Source organism: Glycine soja, chromosome 15 (assembly GCF_004193775.1).
Source record: "Glycine soja cultivar W05 chromosome 15, ASM419377v2, whole genome shotgun sequence".
Lineage (NCBI taxonomy): Eukaryota > Viridiplantae > Streptophyta > Magnoliopsida > Fabales > Fabaceae > Glycine > Glycine soja.
In genome coordinates, this window is record NC_041016.1 from 3,013,194 (window position 1) to 3,037,075 (window position 23,882).

The 23,882-nt window shown below is 30.3% G+C and overlaps 3 protein-coding genes across 4 annotated transcripts; 1 reads left to right on the top strand and 2 right to left on the bottom strand.

Annotated features, from left to right (window-relative positions):
- Positions 1-944: 944 nt before the first annotated feature.
- On the top strand, positions 945-1,334 carry LOC114388059 (flowering-promoting factor 1-like). Its single transcript, XM_028348393.1, has one exon. The coding sequence runs from the start codon at positions 945-947 to the stop codon at positions 1,332-1,334; it is 390 nt and encodes a 129-aa protein (XP_028204194.1).
- Positions 1,335-5,529: 4,195 nt separating this feature from the next.
- LOC114388616 (probable serine/threonine-protein kinase PBL9) lies at positions 5,530-8,540 on the bottom strand. 2 transcript variants are annotated; one of them, XM_028349191.1, is made up of 7 exons: positions 8,391-8,540; positions 8,203-8,272; positions 7,373-7,698; positions 6,949-7,084; positions 6,723-6,865; positions 6,494-6,578; positions 5,530-6,389 (listed from the first exon to the last, which is right to left on the bottom strand). In XM_028349191.1, exons 2-7 carry the CDS (start codon positions 8,252-8,254, stop codon positions 5,902-5,904), a joined length of 1,230 nt encoding a protein of 409 aa, XP_028204992.1. In that variant the 5' UTR covers positions 8,255-8,272; positions 8,391-8,540; the 3' UTR covers positions 5,530-5,901. The 2 variants fall into 2 exon arrangements, with proteins under 2 accessions (XP_028204992.1, XP_028204991.1); XM_028349190.1 differs by having other exon boundaries at positions 5,531-6,389; positions 6,494-6,617.
- Positions 8,541-16,153: 7,613 nt separating this feature from the next.
- On the bottom strand, positions 16,154-19,376 carry LOC114388311 (triosephosphate isomerase, cytosolic-like). Its single transcript, XM_028348729.1, has 9 exons — positions 19,219-19,376; positions 18,610-18,685; positions 17,959-18,082; positions 17,645-17,729; positions 17,400-17,532; positions 17,108-17,202; positions 16,792-16,870; positions 16,586-16,668; positions 16,154-16,498 (listed from the first exon to the last, which is right to left on the bottom strand). Exons 1-9 carry the CDS (start codon positions 19,255-19,257, stop codon positions 16,451-16,453), a joined length of 762 nt encoding a protein of 253 aa, XP_028204530.1. The 5' UTR covers positions 19,258-19,376; the 3' UTR covers positions 16,154-16,450.
- Positions 19,377-23,882: the final 4,506 nt, after the last annotated feature.

Sequence of the window (23,882 nt, forward strand, 5' to 3'; positions counted from 1 at the left end):
AGATATATATATACGAACTTGTTAGTTTGTTTATTTTTTTTATTTTTTTAATTATCTTATCAATTTTATATCTCTTTCGTATGCAAGACAATATTTTGTTTTTAATTTAAAGTTAACTAATTAAATATGGTTCGTTTAAGATGATTACTCCAACTTAATGAATTATTGTTGTCTACGACACTACTTTACCCCTATGTTTGGTACAGGAAAAAAAAAAGATGGGAAAGAAAAAATTTAAAACTTAAATTGAAGATAAAATAAAAAGAAAGAAAATTTTAAATTTTGTCCGTCAATTATTTCTCTTATTTTTTTTATCCAATTAAACAAAAGAAAAAACATTATCATCCATGTTTTTTTTTTCTTTCTATTTTCTTTTCTTCCATTTCCTCCTCTTTCAAACGGATCATACATGTTTGAAAAGAAAAGAAACAAGAGAAAGACTATTTATGGAATGCCTTAATTATTTTATTTTGGTTAAATTAGTTTTTTCATTTAATTTATTTTTAAATTTTAATTTGATTCTTTAGTTTTTTTAGGTTCAATTTTATTTTTTAATTTTTTTAAAAATTCAATTTGATTTTATTGTTTAAATTGAATCAACAATATTAAGAAATTACCATTTATAATGATTTAAAATTATCATTAATTAATTTCAAACCGTTACAAAACGTGTGCATTTCTTAATAATGCTATTAATTCAATTTAAACAAAAGAAGCAAATTGAATCAATTTTAAAAGTTACATATCACCAAAAAATAATTAGAAAATCAAATAAAAATAATAAATTAAGTAAGTAACCATACTAGTATTTTTTAAGAGTCACTTATATATGGTTGGAGTGAAAGGAAGAAGCGAATCACGTGGCACACACTTGCAAGAGCAGAGTGATATCGTATAGTAGTATAGTAAGTATCATAGATTGGAGAGAAAGAGAGAGTGCAGCAATGTCTGGTGTGTGGGTTTTTGACAAGAAAGGAGTGGCGAGGCTCATAACAAACCCAACAAGGGAATCCTTCGAGCAGAAAGAGCCAAGACAACCTGGTACAGCAACCGCACCAGGTGCAAGACCGAGAGTGTTGGTGTATCTCCCAAGCAACCAGGTCATTCGTTCCTACACCGAACTCGAACAGCGACTCACCGAACTCGGTTGGACTCGCTACCATGACTCGGACCACTCAGACCTCATCCAGTTCCACCGCTCCGACACCTCCTCACATCTCATCTCCCTCCCCAAACACTTCTCCAACTTCAAGCACTTCCACTTGTACGACATTGTTGTTAAAAATCGCTCTTTCTTTCAAGTTCGTGACCCCACTATGCAATACCAAGACTAAACAATTAAATTTGAACTTAAGATTTCATGCAAATTATTCGACCCTAATGGGTTCCTACCTTCTCCATCCCTAGTTAGCTTCACCAAGTTCTTATCCCTAGCTACCACCCTACCCTAACATGCACTTTTATTTTTAGCAATAGAGCTATGCATTTTGCTTCATGTTCTCATGACTCCTCCCTTGTCTTTCACTTTGTCTCCTTGTATTTGGTCTTTCATTGGTTAACGATTCGTAGAAGTGCTGTTGTAGCAAATTGAGCTCAGGCTTGTAGTAATTTTGCAACTTGCATGTGTTGATCCAAATTCTTCACTGCTATTCTATTTACTACTTATTGATTAAATTTATAGGTGTGCGCTAATTAATTTGCTTGTTTCTCTGTTTCAATTGAATATTAAAATTTAAAGAGACTGCACTGCTGTTGTTGAGTAGTAATTTTTTGTGGGTATAGGGGTTCAGGTAGTAGCTAGCTATTCTTTACCTTTTTGGTTTATATATTAATTATGATCACTGTGCATTGCATGCACAAGTTACTTTAAAACCCTAATGTGCTCATTAATGTAGGGGAACAAAACAAACTAGTACGTTCGGTTATGTGGCCATTGCGCGCGGATCAAGGCCAACTAGATAGTCACAATGATAAGTTGGGAATGAACTAATGGTAGGAGTGTAAATAAGTGAACAAAGAGGTGTTTTGGTGGAATTATGCGTTGGGTTTAATTGATGATATAGTGAATCAGTCTATCTGTTGTAAAAAGCTGAATTAGATGATGCAATGTCTTAGATAAGCTGTTTGGTGTCGATTTCAAGGCAGCAACACAAGTGTACTTTTGTACTAACTTATATAGTATATCTTTGTAGGAGGGACCATCATTTTGGGTCTATAAAGGCTATGGAGGAGTCTATTGTAGCATGGATGGTCATAGAGCTAGCTAAGGTTCGTGGAGAAGGACAAGGGAGCATATGGACTCATTACACCACGTATCATATATATGGTCAACCAAAATCCATTACTGTGCTCACTGCTGACTGATATTTAGTGGTCCCAGATTTTTATTACGTTATATAATAACAATAATAATAAAGCCAAGGCATTTTTTTTTTCTGGGTTTGATCTTTGATGGCACACTCACTGGAGACTTATTCGAGCTTTTGGGGAATGGGAGAGATTTGCAACGGCCGAGTACAAAACAACTAAAGTGAAGAGAATCATACCTTCTGATTAGACGTAACGAGTGAGCCGTATATGCATTGATATTGATATTAGATAATGTCTCCGCCTGTGTTGTTGTACCAATTATTCTACCTTCCTCTCCCCTGTTTATAATTCCACTGCAACTTTAATAAACTAATAAAATAATACTTTTCTCCAGTGGTTCGAGTAAAAAAGTCTCAAGTTTAATCTTTTTATATAATTAAAAGACTATAATTATAAAGAAAGACTTTACAGTCATATAATAAAATATTAATCACAAAATTGATAAATTCTTCGTATTAATAATGTTGTTAACAAATAAAATGTGATAATATACTCTTAGAGTCTGGAGTCTATGAGACTCCCACCAATTTATATAGTCACTGAATCAATTTTTTTATAGGAATTAAAATAAATAAAAAATAATTCATTCAAAGGATTAAAACCAAAAATAAAATATTTTCATGAATCAAATTGATATTGAAGTCTTATTTATTTTTAGAAGTGAGTTCAAATAATTTTAAAATTAATATAAAAATTATTTGAACCCTTTTCCATGTAAGTAAGTCTGAATTGCTTTTAAATTAAATTTGAAAACCAAACATTAGAAACTTACACTCACCTCAAACAAAACCTCAGAAATTACATGCTAATTTTCGATCATTTTTATTGTTCACCGTTCATTTTATTAAATAGTACATCTATGATTATTTCTACTTTGTGTACCGGTATATAAAAATATTGCTTGCGCATAGTAGACCTTGCCTCACTTGAATATCATGCTCTTCATATCAACTTTCTACACTAATCCCCTCTGAACATGTTAATGATTTTCTTTTCGCTTAGTTAAAATTGATTTCTACAAATATAAAATTAGAATTGTTTTAGTCACTTTTAGAGATAATATTCTATTATAACAATATTTTACTTTTTAATTATATGTCCTAACAATTGATACTTAGTAGTAATTCATATTTTACTCACTAGTATTGTAAAATGCGTTTAATATACTATCATTTTTTATTTGACTATGAAGATATAAAGTTAGTGAGGTGGTTAAAAAAAGAGAAAAGAATATAAAGATTGCAATTCCAAATTTCTTCTGTTAATAAAAAATTAACAAACTAATCATTAATAATTTTTGATAAAAAATTACTATTAAATAATTTACCCTTTTTCTTTTCTTTTCTTGTTCACTTATCTCTTCCCAGTCCTCTTTCTCTAAGACTCAGACACTTAGTGGTGTTTTTCTATATCTTGTTTTGTCAAACAAAAACATCTTATAAGGATAGAGAAAGGAGACTTTCTTTTTCTCATGCTCATGTTAAATTAAATTATTTACTATTCGAATTTTGAGTGACAACTAACACTACATGCCTAATTACTGAATTTTCGTAAAACCGAACGAAAAATAAATGCAAGTCGTCTTAACCCAATAATTAGCACTCTTAAATTGTTTATCATAATAGGTCAAAGCCGACAACTCTATTTGGTGCATACACAAGTGATAAGTATGCAAAATATTCCTCCTTTTCATACGAAGAGTCATTTACTCGTACCCACCAAAAAATAAAAGAGTCCTTCACTCGTAAGTCATAAGATAAATGCCTTTAAAAGATTTTTTTTTTTGACAAGGCCTTTAAAATAATTATTAAAAACACTATTTAAAGAATTGAGGAAAAATATTATTTAAAGAAATGAAGATTAATATCAAGGTTCAAGCCCAAATACTGTATGAACCGAGGGAAGCTGGGCTTCATTTTTCCTTGATGTATCAGCCATTTATAGGGTTAATTAGCTCCTTTATTATTAATAATATATAATTTTAGTTTTTATAATAATTTTTATTTAAATTAAGTCTAACTTTTAATTGTCACACTTAAGCCATTCTGGTAGTTTTTTTTTGGCTTAAAACTCTGACATTTTTTTTATCAAAATATTTATGAACTAAACCGATCAATGTAAACAATTAAACATTATATTTAATCTAAAATCATAAAATTCCAACAACAAAAAAATGTTCTTTAAAATCCTAATCTCACACCATACAAAAAAATTCTATAAATTTCATCAATTGGTTTGACTTCTAAACATTTTCAATAACTTCATATCCTATATTTATCCTAAACCCTCTATTAGTTGGGAAGGAAATAAAGATTTAAGAACTTTACGTCAAAGGAAATTAATTAATGATAAAACTTTGTAACAATTTAATAAATCAAGGCACTAAATGGAAACAAAAATTTATTATGGAAATGAAATTACACATTACTCGTAATAAAAGCCCAAACATATAAATGAGCCATTCTTAAAAGGATGATACCTAGAAAGGCAGATAACGAGTCCAAATTGGACACCTTCAAAACTGATTTAATTAGAAATGGAGAATGAGCCATTCTTAAGTAAGTAGTCACAGCAACTTTTCTAGACATAGTGGCTTCGCTGTGGAATGGAAGCAAGTCAAGATTGCTTCCCATAATTCCCCATCAAGACAGAATGAATCAGTTCCAAGTTTGGCATTTTCGTTATCAAGTGGAAACAAGAAAAAAAAGGGGGCTGTGTACGGCTTGGCAATAATTTCAAGATCTACATTAATAAATAACACAGAAACATGCGGAGCATTCCTCAAAATTCAAACATTCTACAACGTTATCTTCTTAAGTGGGCCAGGATTCTCGATTTCAGGACGAGGATTGAGAAGTCAGGATCATGCCGTCCCTTACTATACTGAAACACAAGTAACATGACATGGACTAAACTACATTCAAGAAAAAGTTGTTTCCATGATTATGCTTTTTCAAATGGAAACGCGTATATTTATTTCTTTGTTCTCTTCTTTGGCAAGTGATTCTTTCATAATTACCCACAGGCTACAAGTTATTGTTTCTAATTCTAACCAAACTGCTTCAATATTCATTGCTGACCCATCTCTTCAAATTGAAATTACATATGGCAAGAATTGAGTCCGTGTTCACAAGAAATGAAGCATGAAAGAATGGAAAAAAATAGAATACAGCACAAGCCTTTAAAATGTACTACTATTTGGTATGTTTGATGTAGAAGTCACATAAGGCAACTAGGTGTTACAAAATAGACTAGGGAACCACAGCACCCTAATATAGACAACAAGAACAAAAATGAGCTAATCAGAGCTATCATACAAATATAATGTACCTGCCTTCGCATCTAGTTTAGTAGTTACAAACACTTAAAACAGAACTCCGAAAATATTAATTGGTGGACTAGCAATACTGAATACATTATGTGAAATAAGATATGTACAATACTAGAGTGCAATAGGCTAATAGCTACTGAGGTGACTGAGTTGGTGGATGAGATCACCAGCAACAGATGCATGATGATAAGTTTGCAATATCAAGTATAGAGAGGGGATGCAGAAGGCCGGGGATAAGCTGTGGGAGTCTCCATAGGGCTAATATCATCGGCACTTCTTCTACGAACTCGAGATCCATTAACAGAAGGATTTTGATAGCCTCTATTCACATCAGCACTTCTTCTACGAACACGAGACCCATTTTGATGGCCTCCATTTACATTAGGAACTTGCAGCTGCTCCAATGTTGTAACCACTTCATCCATGTTTGGCCTGAACTTGGATTCTATTGATAGGCACCGCAAGGCAAGGGTGGCTAGCTTACAGGCATCATCTGTTGAATATTGTCCTTCGAGCCGGGTGTCCAACACACGAAATATCTTACGCTTGTTTGCCAGGTAAGGTTTAGCCCATTCCACCAAATTGTGTTGTCCAGATGGTCTATTCTTGTCAACAGCCCTCTTGCCAGACAACATTTCCAGCAGGACAACCCCAAAACTATAGACATCGCTCTTAGCAGTAAGATGACCTACACTAACAATGTTTTTTTAGCCATTATCCCAAAGGCTGAATCTAGAATAACTAACAAACTCAGAAAAGGAAAATGGTTCTGAAATATGAACCCAACATTACCTGTGGCTAGATATTCAGGTGCTGCGTATCCGTAGGTTCCCATTACCCTGGTGGAGACATGACTTTGGTCACCTGTTGGTCCATCCTTTGCCAGCCCAAAATCAGAAAGTTTTGCATTATATTTCTGTGATCAAGTCAACACATTTCAGATCTGCTATCCAAATGGTTTCTACATTCATCAGATCTTTTTTCTTTCATTATAAGATTAAAAGATTAAAAGTTCACATACTGAATCCAGCAAGATATTTGAAGTCTTAAAATCTCTATATATCACTTTTGCTTCTGCACTGTGGAGAAATGCAAGCCCTTTGGCAGCATCAAGAGCTACCTTCAAACGTAGGCTCCAAGAAAGTGGTTGAAAATATGAGCCTCCTGTTACAACAATACATATTGCCAGTGTTATACAGACTTCCCAAGTTAAAACTGTGAGAAGATGGGAGAGGAAGAAAACTCACTCCTGAACAAATGGTTTTCCAAGCTTCCACGTGGCATAAATTCGTAGACGAGAAGGCGATGTTCATCTTCAAGGCAAAACCCAATCAATCTCACTAGATGAGGATGAGAAAGCTGTCCAAGATAGTTGACTTCAGCCTAAAAGTTAAAACAGAAACACAGTTAGGCAAGCACATCTAAACCTCTGAAAATAAACTCTTCCTATTTCCAAGTTCCAACCATAAGTAATACTGTATAAAAAATGTAACAGGTTTAAAATGTATTGATGCAAGTGTAGCATAGAAGAACATGGACCACATTAGGCAACTTGAGACTAGGTTGTTTCTTGAATCATTAACCATGAATTGCGCTTACTATGGTGTAACACAGGAAGCATTTGCTTGTTAATTAGTATCAAGTGTGAAGAAAGGATTAGATTAAACTTACCAACCACTCCCTGTGACCCTGGATGCCATCTTGATTAAGTCTTTTAACAGCAATAACAATGCCAGTGCCAGGTTTGGTAGCAGTCAATGAATTCTCATCGATCCACCCCTTAAAAACTGATCCAAAACCACCTTCTCCTAACACGCTATCTGGACGGAAATTTCTAGTGGCCGTCTTAAGTTCTGACAAGGTAAAGCTCTTCAAATTGGATGACCGCAAGATCTCAACCTCACTCCGAGGAGTTTGAGGAATTGAGTTTGCTGAAACCTTATCGTTTGTGCTGCCGAAATCATTTCCATCCGTACTCACATACTTTGAATTGAACCCTGCAAAACCAAACCACATCTATTACAGTTAAACTTTCATCAATACCAAATCAAATGTAACATCCACTGAGCTATCTTAAGTGCATCTTCAATGCAATGGATCACATTGATACATTCAAAGTGTTAAGGTTAAGCTTTAAAGACTACTAGGAGATGAAAACAAAAATTATTAATTCAGATAAAGAAATATTGAAATTGAGAAACCAGAGTTATCCAAATTCATCTCAAATTCATTTGTGCACGAAACAAGCAAACATACGCAACAAAACAGAGTGTAATTAAACAATTGAAAGAGGAGGGAAACGAAGCTTAACTCCAATTTAGCCAATAAATTTTTCTTCCATTTAAATAAAGGGGTGGGGGAAAGGACTCAACTTGGCCAAAACAAAAGGAAAGTGAGAATACTCAAAACTAAAAGTAATCAGCATGGAAGCACAAAGACCGAAACTTAGGTGAAATGGAAAACAGGGCATTGAAGAGGAAGATAGATGGATAGATAGATACCAGTGTTATATGGGCTTTCAGCTTTAATTTGGGCGCTCAAACAAACTCCCATGTTGCGATCACATAAATCCTGCAGAAAGCATGAAAGTTGAATTGAATAATAGGAAAAAAGAAGAAGAACAAGAAGGAAGGAAGGAAGGAATTGAGATTGAAAAGAGAGAAGGTTGATGAAGGAAAAGGCTAAGAACCTGTGCAGTGAAGCTGACTCCAAAAAACAGAGAGAAAAGAAGGTTGTGCGTGTTTTTACTTTTTATATTGGTTATTGAGAGAAGAGAGGAACAGAGGCCATACCCTGTTTAGTTTTGTTTTGGTATTGGGTAAAAGAATGGATGGTACTAGATTACTACTTGCTAGTAAACTAATAATTAATAAATAAAGGAAAAGAAACGAAAAGAAGGTGGCGAATGAAGCAGTGACATCTCTATCTTTAGGCTCTTGTCTTCCTAACTATTCCTGTTTTATCTTCTCCAATCTTTACTTCCACCACTCATCCCTGTCCTGTCACAACCCTGGATCAATTCATCAAACTATATTATACTCTACATCCAAATCCAAAACTTAAAAAATATTATAACTATTTATCTACTTTACTTCTTATCTCATTTTTGTTTATTTTAAACTCTTTTGGAGAATTTGATGGCACTCATAGCTATATTATCCTCTCCCATCAATCATTTTTTTCATACATATTAGTGAAGATTCAAAATCCTGACCAAGTCTTTAAAGAGTCTAAGTCTCAATTACTTAACCAACTATTATTGGTATAATTTATGATTGATTTTTACACTAATAATACATAGTTTATTTTTACAAAAAAAATAATAATAATGATTCAAATTTCACAAAAGAAAATAGACTCTTGAAGGACGCGGGGGTCCCCCATCCATCCTATTGCAATTTTCTTTTCAAAACAGTAAGTCATTTTAAAAATAAAATTAAATAATTATTCTTTTTAAGAGTATTTTTCCTTTAAAACTTCCCCCCTTTTCTTGACGGTTTAGCATTTTTACTTTTTTTTTCTTTCAAAATGCTTTGCATTTTTTCTTTTTTGACAATTTAATATTTTCTCCTTTTTTTCTTTTCAATTAGGAAAATTTGCTCTTTTTAATGAATATTCCTTTTTTTAGTCATGAAAAACAAACTAAAAAGTAACAACAACAAAATTAGGTACACGAATGCTAAGGCCTTGGCTTCCAATTTTCCATGTCATTGTGCATCCTGTCTGTTAGTGACCTCTTCTAGTCTTCCCTGTCCTTTTCCTTTTTATTTATTTATTTATTTATTTATAGGCCCATACCTTATTCCTTGTCTTGTTTCGGCCATCTATATGCTTCCCATATTGACTTCAACTGTTGACCGTACGATACTTGCACGAGGGAACCATAAGAGGCCAATATTTTCTTCTTCCCAAATCCTAACTTCCTCAGGCTAAAAATGAGACCAAACTCAGATTGTTTGTTTCATCAAACTCCTTAATATAATAAGCATAGATTCCCTACCATGTTGTAATCAAAGGATTAATGGCTCTTGACTAAACTTGATTTTCATTTTGTTGAGTAATACTACCATTATTTAATATGCCAAACCATTCTTCTTTAGCTTTTAATCACTATATAAATTTCTCTACGATTCACATCGAGCCATGGACAAACATAAAAAATTTCATTGTCAATCCATATATTATATTTATTCTTTTAGTATTTCTAGGGTTAGCAATTGTTGTACAAAAATTATTTATGGAAAAATATAAATAAATTTAAATTTTGCAACTTTAAAGTGTAAAATTCAAACTGTTCATGCCATTAATTGATATATTTATTTTCATTTTTGTCTAATATTTACACTATTTTTTTATCATGTTACTCGTTATGTATGTTTTTTTGTGTGTGTGTGTCTATCTCTCTTTTATTTTATCTTGCAAAAACACCGAAAAATAAGGTAGATGTTTCGTAACTTAATTAATAACCGCAGAGGATGGACATGTTATTGCTACGTTTGATAACAGGGTAAGCATGATCACGTGAACATTCATGAAGAGGACCCAACGAGATTGCAAGTTGGATGAAAATGCTCGGCGTTTGAATTGGATGTAACCCTCTCTGAAATGGGTCCTCTCGTGTCATGTTTAATTTTACATTGTCTCGTCATTTCCAAGTTTTATTTTTAGCCATCTACTCATAATATTAGAAATAGCAAATGTTTCGTGGACATTTCAAATGAAACCATATGCATGAACCATAGCTACATTTTAGTAATAAAAAAAAAGTCATATTGTTGAATGCTTCATGTTTAATTACAGATTACATAGGACGACAATCAATAACAGAAGCGCTGCGAGTATTTTAATTGTAAGCTTTTGGTGGAAACAAAATTTGATGTGGCCAGATCCACCTTTTCCGTTTCCAAACCTAAGATAGAATACATGGGGCAAATTCAGATACAATTAGCTGTCTAATTTTTATTATGTATTATTACTTAATTACCAACATTCACGCGCATGAACAAGAACTCAGCTTAAATACAGAGGCAAATGTTTCATAGAGGAAAACACAACTCGACAAAACCCGATGTTTCACTGGAAGCGGAATATAAGGTTTCATTTCTATGTTCAGGATTTTTCAACTAGATTAGATTTGAGAACCTGCGACTTGGCCTAGCCAAGTCAGTTTGGATATATATTGAACTATTCCCTCATTTTCATTTTATTTTGTTTTTCTCAAATGAGCTTTTTACTAACTTACCATATTTGGAGATGTTGTTTTTCACTTTGTGCAGCCTATTATGCTTCTTGTTTCTTTTGATTTTCTCTTACATTCGTATGGGAAAACAGCTATATGCTATTTTGTTTTCTTGTTTGGTTTACTATACTTTGGTGGAAAATTAATTCTTTCTGATTGACCTAATATTTCATGTTAATTGTATAATTATAATATGTGATATAATGTGAGAGGAAGATATAATAATAAAAGGGTATCCTTGTATCCTTATCTTATTTAAACATTCACGTGTTACCATTGTGATATCTATCAGATGAAAAAAAAATCACAATAAGGAATTGAGATGTGCAGAGGAAAACAGGGGCCCATATTGTGTGCCAAGAGTGTGTGTGGGATTGAGGAAGGAATGGCCACACATCGTGTGCAACACAACGAATGGACAAATGCAAAGGAATGGCCACGCTTTGGGTGTGCAACACAACGAATGGACAAATGCAGCTACAAGTTTGTAGAATTAGATTGTTGCCCTTTGTGTTTCAGTCAAGTCAACTTCAAGGAGATTTTTTTTTTCTTCAAGTATTTTCCGTAAAAATCTGTGGTCGAAATGGGCTCATTTGGTTTTCACAACAAAACTTCCTGACCGTAGAAAAATAATGGCCATTGGCCAATAACTATGCAGATGAGAGAGAGAGAAATTGACAAAAAAATGGTAAAAAAAAATAGATATAAAATAATTTATAATTAGATGAAAAGTGGTAGAAAAAAAAGTTAATAATTTATACCCTATTCCATCTAATCTTAAACCTTTTTATGTGATAAAACTATAAACTTTTATAATAATTATTTTAAAAATCATGTTAGTTTTTTTGTGATTTTTAATTAACTAATAACATAATTTTTTTACACTAGCAATAGATAAAAATTAAACTCAAATACAAAAGATAATATGATAGAAAAGTAAAATGACTCAAGTCTAATTTTAATATATTATTGGTAGATGTGGGTATATTACTTTTAGCTCTAAGTAAGGTTAGAAATGGACCGGGTTAGGCTTAGGCATGGTCGAATTCCATTTGAGCTTGTTATTTAGGTTTGGGTTTATCTTTTATATAAACTTGGTTTGACCCGTAACCTATTTAAAGACTTGTTTTATATTAAAAATGTAATAAATTATTGTATAATAATAAAGTTTTATACGTTAAAATATTAGAATGTGAAACAACCACTTACAAATTATTCCTATGTTATTCAAAATTGAATACATTACATTTCTACTTACCTTTTTCTTTAATGAAAACAAATGTTTTCATCAAAAGTATTAAATCAATTTTAAACTACAAGATGAGAATCATAGAAAAGCATATTAATTGCATATCAAACATCAGAATCATATTTTCTCACTTTCCTGAAAAAGTAAATAAACATCAAATAAAGATAAAGTAAATATTTTTAACTTTTTACATAAAAAATTATAAAGATTCAAATACAAAGACAAGTGTCAATATATTCTAATCAAACCCCAAGTATTAATTATTTAATTATACTAATAAAATTATAAAATAAAAAAATATTTTTAAAAAGGAAATTAAACCATTAATTTTATATTTGATCATTTTTTATTAGTAATGAATAAAAATTATTTTAGATGTGGCTTTTAAAATAATTATTATGAAAATTAATTATTTATTATACATGATAATTTATTATTGGATATTAGTATAACAAATTATACAAATAATATATTTTAATTAAATTCACTATTGTATATAAATATATAAATATTGTTCTATTTATGAAAATCAAACAATCCGGTGACACGGAAGTATGGAACTGCAAAGTACAAAGCAAAACAAAGTGCACTTTGACGTGAGAAGTTGAATGGGTCTGCACTCTGCAATGCCACTGCGATGCGCGAGCGTGACCAAACTTTTCTTTCCTTGCTTGTCATTTTCTTACAGCACGGAGTCATACAAGTTGAAAGAAAAAAAAAATGTAGAATAATTATAAAAATTAAGGTATAAAAGTCACCATTTGTTAACAAAAACAAATGGAATTTTCATCCAATTATGTTATCTAGTCAAAATTTATTTATTTATTGATTAAATTTTTATTGTAATTCTAAAGATAAAATTAATTATATATAATTATGAATTATCTCATATAATAGAGGAATGCGTTTACATATACTTAAATAAAAAAAAGTTTAACTTGATTAATGGATGATTGGTAGTAAATTAATGAATAATATAAATTTGAAACCTTCGATTCTAAAGTTTTGATTTAATTAACAAAAAATTATTTCATTAGTAATTTATAAATATTTTTATTAAATATAATGTTGACTAATGAAATATAAGCATTAATTAAAAAAAAGGTAAACGAAACTTTTTTGAGTGAATGATTAATTAAAGAGAAAACGTACTTATTTAATTTGATATGAAGGTCCAATTTAATATACAATATACAAATGACTATTTATATAACATTATTAGAATGTTAGACCGTGCGATATGTGTGCTTTTGGGTTGTGAAATGTGAAGAGATGGACTTTTGGTCACATGTAAAGTGACCTCGAATTGATGAGTGGAACCAAACCAACATCAAATAATGTGCATTGAGCAGAGACAATATGTTGAAAAATGGGAAATTGTGAACCGTGCAATAAGTAGATGACTCAACCAACTCGACTACAATTTGAAGACTTCATGTGCGGGTAGCCAAGCTTTAAGAATGTTGCTAAAAAAGTATATATGAATGTTGCTAACCTTTAATTAATCCATTTTACTTTTTCTTTCTTTCTTTCCATTGACTGATCTAGTTAGTCTTTGCTTTTAAGAACAGTGATGATCTATGGCCATGGGGCTCAAAACTTGTGAATGAACAAAAGAAAGTCATCCTGTCCTTGGCAAAGCATTAATTGCTTGAGACTAAAATAAAGCTGTTTCAATAGTATTTTTGTGAATTTAAATGTATATACTTCGAAATTTTAATGCACAAAATGGGGAAGAAGATATTTTTTTATTAAAAATAAAAATACTTTTAGCTCTTTCCACTGAAACTTAAATGTCTTACATGCACTTACACGAAAGAATTTTCATATGCATTGTGTTGGAGGAGTGCGTACAGACGCTTTAGCAATTTGCTCATTTTCTTCATATGGTATTTGTTGTTAAGAAAAAAAATACTCCTTCCGTTCCTTTTAAATTTTTTAAGTTTTTTCGAAGAAAAAACATTTTTATTTAGTTATCATTTTCAAAGTTCATGATAATATTCATTTTTTTTGTCATTTATACCCCCTTTTTTTACCCAATCTTTACTTAATTTATCCATGAGCATTTAATGTGTAGAAGTGAAAAAGGATAAAATATGAAACTTTACAAATTTTTATTAAGTTCAAGAAAATTTATTGTGTTTCTTAATTTTTTCGTAAAAAATTTAAGAAACAAATAAACAATAACGGAGGAAGTACATGGTTTTAAAAAATAATTTATGCTTTTAAGTTATACTTTTTATATTTTTTTTTAACTTCTAAACTTCTAAACATTAAAATATGTTTTTAAACTTAACAGTTAAACATTAAATAAAGTTCAACCTAAAAAAAATCAGAAACTTTGTTTGATAATATCTCTTCTTTCAAAAACTTTATCCTCACAATCTTAAAATACCTAGAATTCAAACATCTTTTAACTAAATTTCTTATATTTTCTAAATTTTTTGTTTGGATAAAACAATTCAAATCTCTTAAATTTTAAATTTATAATTTGGATAGAGCAATTTTTTTTAGTAAATGATCAATTTAGTCATTAAATTTGTACCTCATTACTTTAGTCTCTAAAACTATGAAAAACTAAAATAAGTATGTGAAAATATTTCTTCTTCTTCTTATTTTGATCCCTGGCGCAGAAACTTAAGTAATAATAATAACAATATAAGCTTATGGACCAAAATGAGAAAAATGGATCATTTACAGGGACTTAAAATGAAACTTTTTTAAAAAAATTAAGGATTTATTTGAAATTTCCTTAATTTTAAGGATAAAAATGACATTGGGATACAAATCTAGAGACTATAGAGAGAAAAAGAGATGGGAGACAAAAAAATAGATATAGAAAGAGGAAAGAACAAGAAAAAAGAGGAGGGAGAAAAGATTGAGAGAAAAACAAGAGAGAAGCGAGAGGGAGGAGCATATGAAAAAAAAAAAAACAATTTTCTACTTTTTTAGATGAAATTTGAAATTCTATAATTTTAGGTAATTAAAATACTTCAACAAATTATTAGAATTTCAAATATTTTTATTATCTAAAATAAAACATAAGTGAAGAAATATAAAGTCTCACATCAATTGAATTACTCACTTAAATTTTTCTAGACAAACACCAGTAGTATACGTTATTTGCAAATCAATTGCAAAGGAGATTATAAAACAAAAAGAAAGAAAATTTTACATCTTTGTAATCGTTCTTTTTAACAATCCTCTTAATTATTTTAAATTTTATAAGTACATTTTTTTACCAAAATTTTATAAGTGCATGTTTAGTTATAAAACAATTATTATTTTTACATTAAAAAAAATATTGAAACGAATCTAAATGATACAGGACTAATGATAGTAATAATCTTATCCTCACTATAAATAAGGTAAAGAATAACCTATATTAACAAAAAATATTAAAAGTTCCCTAAAGTCACACAACTCCATATAAAAAAGAGAAAAACAAACCTTAGCATATTATCCCCGTATAATCAGAATTAAAAAATCACAATTACCTAAAAAGTCTAAAAATGAATGGCCTCTGAAAAGTCTAAACAAAACATTTTGCATAGTTAAGAATAAAATCCTAATGTTTTTTTTTTAAAAAGAATAAAATCCTAGTTAGTGTGCTTGAGATTTTAAGAATAAAATGATGTGCATAGAGACTAAAATGAGAAAATTTTAAATATAAAAAACCAAGTTTTTGAAAATATAGGACCAAATAAATAATTAAACTACGTAAATTAAGAGAATATAATACAATTGCATGTTATTTATATCTACGAATAAACATTGCCTTCAGCACTGTTACAAGTGCATTTCAGGGTTTTGCCTAAACTAGCCACCCTATAAACTGTAAATATTTATTTAACTTAACTGCTTGTTGATACAAAAGTTGAAGTTCTCGTGATTGGCACATCTCTATCTAGGGTTAGATCCTTTACCTTTACTGTACAAAATGCATCCCAACAAAAATTAAACATGATCTAAGTGATACGTGCATAAACAGTAGTAAAGAACGTGACGATTAAGTACAGTCAACTAGGCGTTCAACATTATTTACCCACCAAATGTTATGGTAGTTACACTATTTTTGCATTCAGAAATTTAATCAAAATCCAATTGATCGCCTATGGATGAGATCTCAAAGGAAAGCGTGTTTATTCAGTACTAAACAGAGTTCAAAACATTGGCCACAAAGCACAGATCCAAAACTCAAAAACAGCAATTTCCGAAGCAGCTTGAAAGGCAGCATTATATCAGTTCCTAACTACGAATTTCAATTCTTCTTCACAGTGGCAGCATTTATGATGTCCACGAACTCCGGCTAATTACAGACAAGTACAAAAAGTCAGTTGCTTAAATGCAAAGCAAGAAACCAACCACAGCCAAAATAATGGGGGGGAAAAATCACCTTCAGGGAGGCACCACCAACCAAAAATCCATCAACATCGGGCTGTGCGGCCAATTCTTTGCAGTTTCCTCCATTTACAGAACCTGCAGTTAATGAATGCTTCATTGGATAAGAAACTTACCATGTTTATTCATTGACATACAACTCAAGTAAACTACATATGATACATTATACAATGATACAGGGTAAATTGGATGCAAGATTACCTCCATAGATAATTCTTACAGATGCAGCAACTTCAGCACTCACATTGTCATGAACCCATTTCCTCAAATCAGCATGGACCTAGGCCAAACACCCCACAAACATTGTCAATAGAACACAATCTACAAGTCACTATTATGAGAGGTATCAAATGTCTAAATGGGCAAAAGAGCAAAGAACAAAAAGATATCAGATAAAGTTACACAATCTAGAATATGTGAGAACAATAAAATTCACACACAAAAAAAAAAACAGCATAGTGGCAAGCAAGTTTTCACCAAAACAATTGTACTGTTAATAAAATATAGGCAAGCATACCTCTTGAGCCTGAGCAGGAGTAGCAACCTTTCCTGTTCCAATGGCCCAAACTGGCTCGTAGGCCAAAACAACATTGTCCCAATTTGATATTTTAGCTGCAAATACAATTAAGGTCAGCGAAAATATAGATTGCTAACAAAATAGCAAGTGATGAGATAATGATAATCTGTTAAAGCAATTAGGAATATTTTTTTTTTAAACAAGAACAGCAAAGACCTCCAAATCTGAGATAAAAACACGACTTAATGAATACGCAGAAAATTAAACCTGTATATACGGAGAAAAAAGGTACCTGCAATTGCTTTTGTTTGCTCAGAAACAACAGCCGTTGTTGTACCAGCTTCACGCTGTTCGAGAGTCTCCCCAATGCATGCAATAACTTTTAGACCTTGTTGAAGTGCATAGGCAACTTTATCTCCCACAAACTAGGAAGTAAAACATTTAGTAAATGATATGATTTTTGCCATTATAAGCAACTTCACAAAGTAGAATTTATAACAAAAGAATATAAAGCAAGGGCAATTGAACACTTTGTACCTCGTTTGATTCATTTAAAAGCTGCCTCCGTTCAGAGTGACCAATAATAACCCAAGGAATTCCCAAATTAACAAGCATTTCAGCACTGTTAATGCAAAAGACAAAATGTACAGCTATTAAAAGATGGGTAAAAGCTTTGAGAATGTGTGCCTCACTTTTTATAAATCACACCAACACAGACGGGGGAGGGGAGGAGGGGCTAGACAGTTCTATTACATGGTCACATGAAGATAACTAAGCCATTGGCCAAAATAAATTAAATGCAGAGCACATGAACAAATGAAAAATATTTAAGAAAAAAATAGGCAACATACCTAACCTCACCGGTATAAGCACCACCTTTGCGAACCCAACAGTTTTGTGCCGAAACATGGAAATCAGGGCGCAGCAAACTTTTTACAACAGGAAGGAACACAAAAGGAGGGCTCACAACAACTTCTGTAAAAGTGAAACACATTTATTAGCACGCTTCAAAACATCGTCATTGCCAACGCCAAGAGACAACAAAAATAATTTGATAAACTTATTTGCAAAAGAAATATTTGAAGAGGAATACCGACAATGGATATATGATACCAGTAAAGAAATTGCAATAGGTTCAAAGGGAGCCAGAAAATTGATATTTAGAAAAAAGGTTATGATACAAGAGAGATTTTTAAGTCCAAATGCAAAATGCAAATTGTACACAGTACAAGCATATGAAACACCATCTATGGTATCTAAAGAATTTACGTCTCATATCCTTGCTACATTAAAAAAAAAAAAAGTGGTTCTGAATTTGAAAAAAGAGAATTAGAACCTTTTAAGTACTCAATAGTTTTGTGGTAATAACTATCAAGCCAAAAAGTGATCCATATTAACAGTGCAATTTACTTAGCCAGATAGACCATCGCAAGAGTGTGTGATAAGTACAAAATGTTTTCCACAAAAAAAGACAATCCCATCAGAAGCTAGCTAAGTCTCACCTACGACATCTTCTCCAGGGACTTTAGCCTCATTCAAAGTAGTAACAATCTTCTTTACCTCCTCAGTGGTCCCATTCTGCAACAAAATCAAATCAAAGCATCACTTTACGCTGACGAATCACTTAGGGATTTCAGAACACGAGTTGATTTAACAATTAGTTGTTTCCACGATATGGCCAAACCAGATCCACGAAAAACAAAAGGAAATGCCATCATCATATTACATATAAAGCATTCACACAAACACAAACACTTTCAAGATCATCACAAAATATTCAAAGTGCGTGTTTCCTTCGTACAAATCCCTAACGAGTATAAGGATCTTAGTCCGAAGAGTGACACTACTGCTATGCACGTGCTAGATCGGGAGGAAAAAAAAAGTATCATGCATCAAATAATTCGCAAACAGACATTAAACTCTTTCGATCTGATAGTTATAAGGATTCTACAATCTTTCGATAGTTTCAGAGCCAATCCTTGTTAATTAGAACAATTTTCGAAGTTGATCATGTAGAGTAGAACTACCGAGATTTCATTCATCGAGATTAAAACAAATTCACAGAAACAAAAAAAGAAAGGTAAGTGGAGAAGATAGTGATTGAAACATACGCATTTCCAGTTGCCACCGACGAAGAATTTTCTGCCCATGATTTTGTTTTGGTTTCGATTGAAACGAGAGAAAGTGAAGAAGCAGACAGAGAAACCCTTGTTCAACAATACAACTGCGAGTGACCGTCCAAACAACCTTATCACTCTTTATAATAATGCGCATAAACCGAATATGCTTTAGGGCGTTTCCTTTGCCTTTCTTTTTTATTTTTAAAGGCTACTTTAGTTTAGTACATAATAAAATAAATAAATAAATAAATAAACATCATTTGATTATTTTCATATAAAATGCCAGTTTTTATAGCTTTTAATTACTAAATTATAACTACTAATTATGTGTTTTGGATATTATAAAATTTGAAGAAGAATAAAAATGTAATTAAATAATTATTATCTTTATATATTAAATATATACTACAATATTAGTATAAATCTTCATGTATGTTAAATTTTAATAAAATATTAAATGATTTTAAATCAATATAATTTTTTTGAAAGGTTAATTAAAATAAAATTTTATAAATACAATTTTTTGTAAGAATTTTTAAAATAATAGTGGGTTTAAAAATAAATATTTAATGAAAAATTGTTAAATAATGATATAAAAAAATCTTAACTTACTCTAATATAAATCAATATCTGCAGGTAAAGTGATTGGGATATGCTTTTCTCTTTGTTTTTTTTCTTTTTCAATTTTGAGTATTTCCTAGTAGAGAACTAGAAACTAATTATTCAGAATAATAATGAAATTAATTTAAGGGTATCTTTCATTTCTCTCAATAAATATTCTTTTATAAACACAAGTGTAGGAATTGAATCCCTCCGGTCAAAAAAGGGATTTAATATACATTATTTGGTTGGAGCATGTTAATGATTATGGGAAAATACATGATGATTCTAAATAAAATACCAGATTTTTATTTATGTATAATAATAACAAGAATTGGATTTGAACTTGATATCTTGTACAAATGATCTAAATTACTATTACTAAGTCGACTTAGTGAATAAATGAAATACCAATTTTATGCACTCGTCAAAATAAAAAGATTTCTAAAATGGATTATAAAAAATATGAAAAAAGATTTATATTTTTTAGATTCTTTTTTGACATGATGGTTACGTCTATTTCGAATATCTTTATTTCAAATGAACTATCTAACTAAAACGAGTTTTAGAGAAAAGGAAAAAAGGCATTAATGTAAAAAACCTGAGCTTTCAAAAAATAAAATCTTCACAAGTCAACCGTAAATAATAGACATATTGTATATTTAAATATATGACTGCCTATGTAACTAGAATAACTTTGTAACTACTAGTACTACTTTTTATGTGTGTGTGGCTCTCATAAAATTCAATTGGTAAGAGAGTGACGTTAACTTCAATGACAAATGGTTCGTAGAGTAAATGATGTTGATCACCCAAATTCGGAGACATGTTTTATTTTGGCCAAGACATAGCCGGGGGTATCTACCAACGTGATGTATATGTTTGGTAAATGCCGCTGTGAGAATGCTAGTGATATTTTTCTGACATTTTTAAAAAAATAATTAATGACTTTTTCTTCTTATTATTTAGAAGTAAGATTTGTCAAAATTAACAATTTTTAATAAGTTTTAGCCATACATAGTATTAAAAAAAATATCAAAAAAGAAAATGCCATTAATATTTATGCAATGTTTTTAACCAGTTATTGGTTCAATCAGTAAATTAATAGTAAATGTCAAATATATAATTTTGTCATGTTTAGTGGATACTTTTTCCGATTTCGATAAGAAAAAGATTACGTATTTGTTGAGATTGTGTTTCCATGACCCTTTTATATTATTAACTACTTTGATCTTAGCAACATTATCACCTAAGTATTTTTCATTTGAGATTGTGTTTTCAAATGATTCTTTTATATTTTTAATATTAAGTTTTAATAAAGAATAATTTTTAAAAATAAATAAATAAATTAGTTAAATTAAATGATGTTCAATTAATTTTTAAAAATATATAAAAAAAATTTGTTTATATTTGACAATGGAAAGAGTATATAATACTCAATTCGGTATTTATTATAAAATTCAATAACTAATTCACCAAAATTAAGAAATTTAATTTATTTAGTTGAAATATTAAATTTATCTTAAATTAATATTTTAAAAAAATTATCCTTATGAACAAAATTAACAATTAATAGTGGGTTATATTTTTCTCGCCGTGATATAATTTTAAGACTTTATATATAAAAAAATAATTTTTGTTTAAATTTGATCTCATAAAAAACTAAATATTTTAGACCTTATAACAATAAAAAAAAAAGACATAATGTGCTTTCTCAAGAATCAGGACATGGTTTTCATTCTTCTGATCGGTGGTTTTAGGATTTTAATTTTATTATTAATTAATTAATTAATTAAAAAAATGTCCCAATGTTCCTATTCTGAGTTTCCCACGGCTACTTATTCCATCCACCTACTCACCACCTTCAATGAGTTTACACTGCCCAATAAAACTCACGTAGTAACATGTGTCATGTGTTGTCATTGATTTACTTTATTTTTTAGAGTTTAACAACCAAAAAAATTATGACTTACTATCACTCTTTTAAATTAAAGTCTTACCTGTTCGAGTTGGGTGGAAACTGGAAAGGAACCTCTTCAACCACAGATTGTTGGACCTCCGTTTTTGTCACAACTCTGTGGGTGTCTATTGCTTCGTTTACTGCCACACTTTTTAGGAAACTCCTTCAAAGCTTCAACAAGCTTCTACTTCTTCTAATTTTCTTTTCCAACTTTTTTCTATCTAATACTTACGATTCTGTGGGTGTTGATCGTAGAATTTGATTTTAAAATTGGAGACTTTTGTTGGTTACAAAAAATCAAGACTTTAATTCAACAAATAAGAATTTTAATAACTAGATTATGTTTCCAAAACAATTATCTGAGTCCTTTAATCTAGTAACCAATTTTATTTTCAACTTGGAAAAAGTTAGATTTAGAATTTAATTTTAATAAACACTTTAGAATTTTACACATAATTTTAATTTGATTGGTGTTTGATTTATGGTGTTTATCATGGGAAGAAGAGGTTGAGAGAAAAATTAGAGATTTTTTTTTATGGCAGATAAGCATGCAAAATAAAATATTAAGTTTAAACATATTATTATTAATATAAGTGCATATTTTGTGCCTTTTTATAATTACTATAGATTCATGTATAAATAAAAATAATTACTTTTATATTATTTAAGAAATTTAGTTAAAATTATTTAATTTTATTGATCTCTGAATAAAAAATTATTCTTAAAATATTTTTCATTTAAACTTGATATCATCAATAAAAATATAGTTATCCAAAATAAAGTTACAATTAAATGAAAAATATTTTACAAATGATATAATTAAATGGGGATGAAATTAGTTAAATATATTTATATTTAAATTTAAAATATAAACTAATTTTTTTACTTATATATGAATTTATTGGGAGTACCGAATAGAAATAATCGTCACTCGGGTATTGTTTGTCAGTAAATTATTTTCCTAACTGCAAAATTATTCTCCATCACAAATTATCATAAAAAGTTTTTCTAGATTATGTAACAATTTTCTAGATTTGCAAAAAGGAGTATAAAAAGTGTTACATAATTTTCTTGGTGATAGACAGTAATTTTATAATTAGGAAAATTGTTTTTTTTTCTCACCTGCCATTTTGTTAAAAGGATGGCTTTACATCCATTATGAGAGCAATACTTTTAACAACATTTACACTGAAAGCTACCACAGAGGGCATCTCAACTAGGCTGACACTCCCTCAAAACAGGAGCTCAACATAGACACACCCATAATATGTTGAACCAAAAAGCTTAACAAAACACTTAGTTCGGGGGGGGGGGGGAGCCCAAACTCAAGGAAAACCTATAAGAGGGGAGCCCTTGTTTGTATCTAAGGAGATATTTAGGAATATAGTTAGGTGGGATGTCCCACCATGTATACCCGAATTTTTAAACACCAAATGAGACAAATTTGTCTACACAGCTGTTTTGCCTCCTTGTAAATGTGAGAAATCCTAAAAGAAAAGGTTTTGGTTAGATTGATATAATTTTTTCCAAGTGGTTATAAAGAGACTAAGACACACTCTCTGGATGGGTGAAAACTCTAACTAAAAGAGTAAAATCTGACTCCAACCAAAAAGGGTGTCAGTTCTTGTCTCTAGTGGTTTCTATAGTCAAGACAACTACAAAAAATTTAACATGGAAAGTCAACTGAATTTCAATATGGATAGCAAAAGTACCCAATAAACACTAACATTCAAATCAAGAGAGTGAAAAAGGTAAATTCAAAAACTATAAACACAGCAAATTATACTCACATTTCCTATACTTTTTTCAAATTGCACAGTACAATAGTTTTTTTTTTATTCATTCACTAATTTCCTTTCTATTTTGAAACATTATACCAACACCCATTTATGTATTACACTAACATTCTCCCATAAGAGAGATTATTGTAATAGTTAAAAAATAGATGATGTTTGTGTAATTTTTCAAATAAAAATCAATATAAATACTATACGATATTGAGTTTTGAAGTTTCAAATGATTTTTAAACAAATAGCATTAAGCTGATGTTTGGTGGAGAATGACGAAAACAAATGAAAGTGTGATGATGAAAAAT

Excerpts from the sequence above, each read along its gene's own strand:
- LOC114388616 (XM_028349190.1), bottom strand. The coding sequence starts at position 8,254 with ATGGGAGTTTGTTTGAGCGCCCAAATTAAAGCTGAAAGCCCATATAAC. Across the intron at positions 7,085-7,372 it reads AGGGTCACAGGGAGTGGTTG|GCTGAAGTCAACTATCTTGG; the intron begins GTAAGTTTAATC and ends TTTAACTTTTAG. Across the intron at positions 6,390-6,493 it reads ACCTGAATATCTAGCCACAG|GTCATCTTACTGCTAAGAGC; the intron begins GTAATGTTGGGT and ends TTGTTAGTGTAG.
- LOC114388311 (XM_028348729.1), bottom strand. The coding sequence starts at position 19,257 with ATGGGCAGAAAATTCTTCGTCGGTGGCAACTGGAAATGC. Across the intron at positions 17,533-17,644 it reads TTTTAAATGAATCAAACGAG|TTTGTGGGAGATAAAGTTGC; the intron begins GTACAAAGTGTT and ends TTTACTTCCTAG. Across the intron at positions 16,669-16,791 it reads TGTAAGAATTATCTATGGAG|GTTCTGTAAATGGAGGAAAC; the intron begins GTAATCTTGCAT and ends CATTAACTGCAG.
- LOC114388059 (XM_028348393.1), top strand. The coding sequence starts at position 945 with ATGTCTGGTGTGTGGGTTTTTGACAAGAAAGGAGTGGCGAGGCTCATA.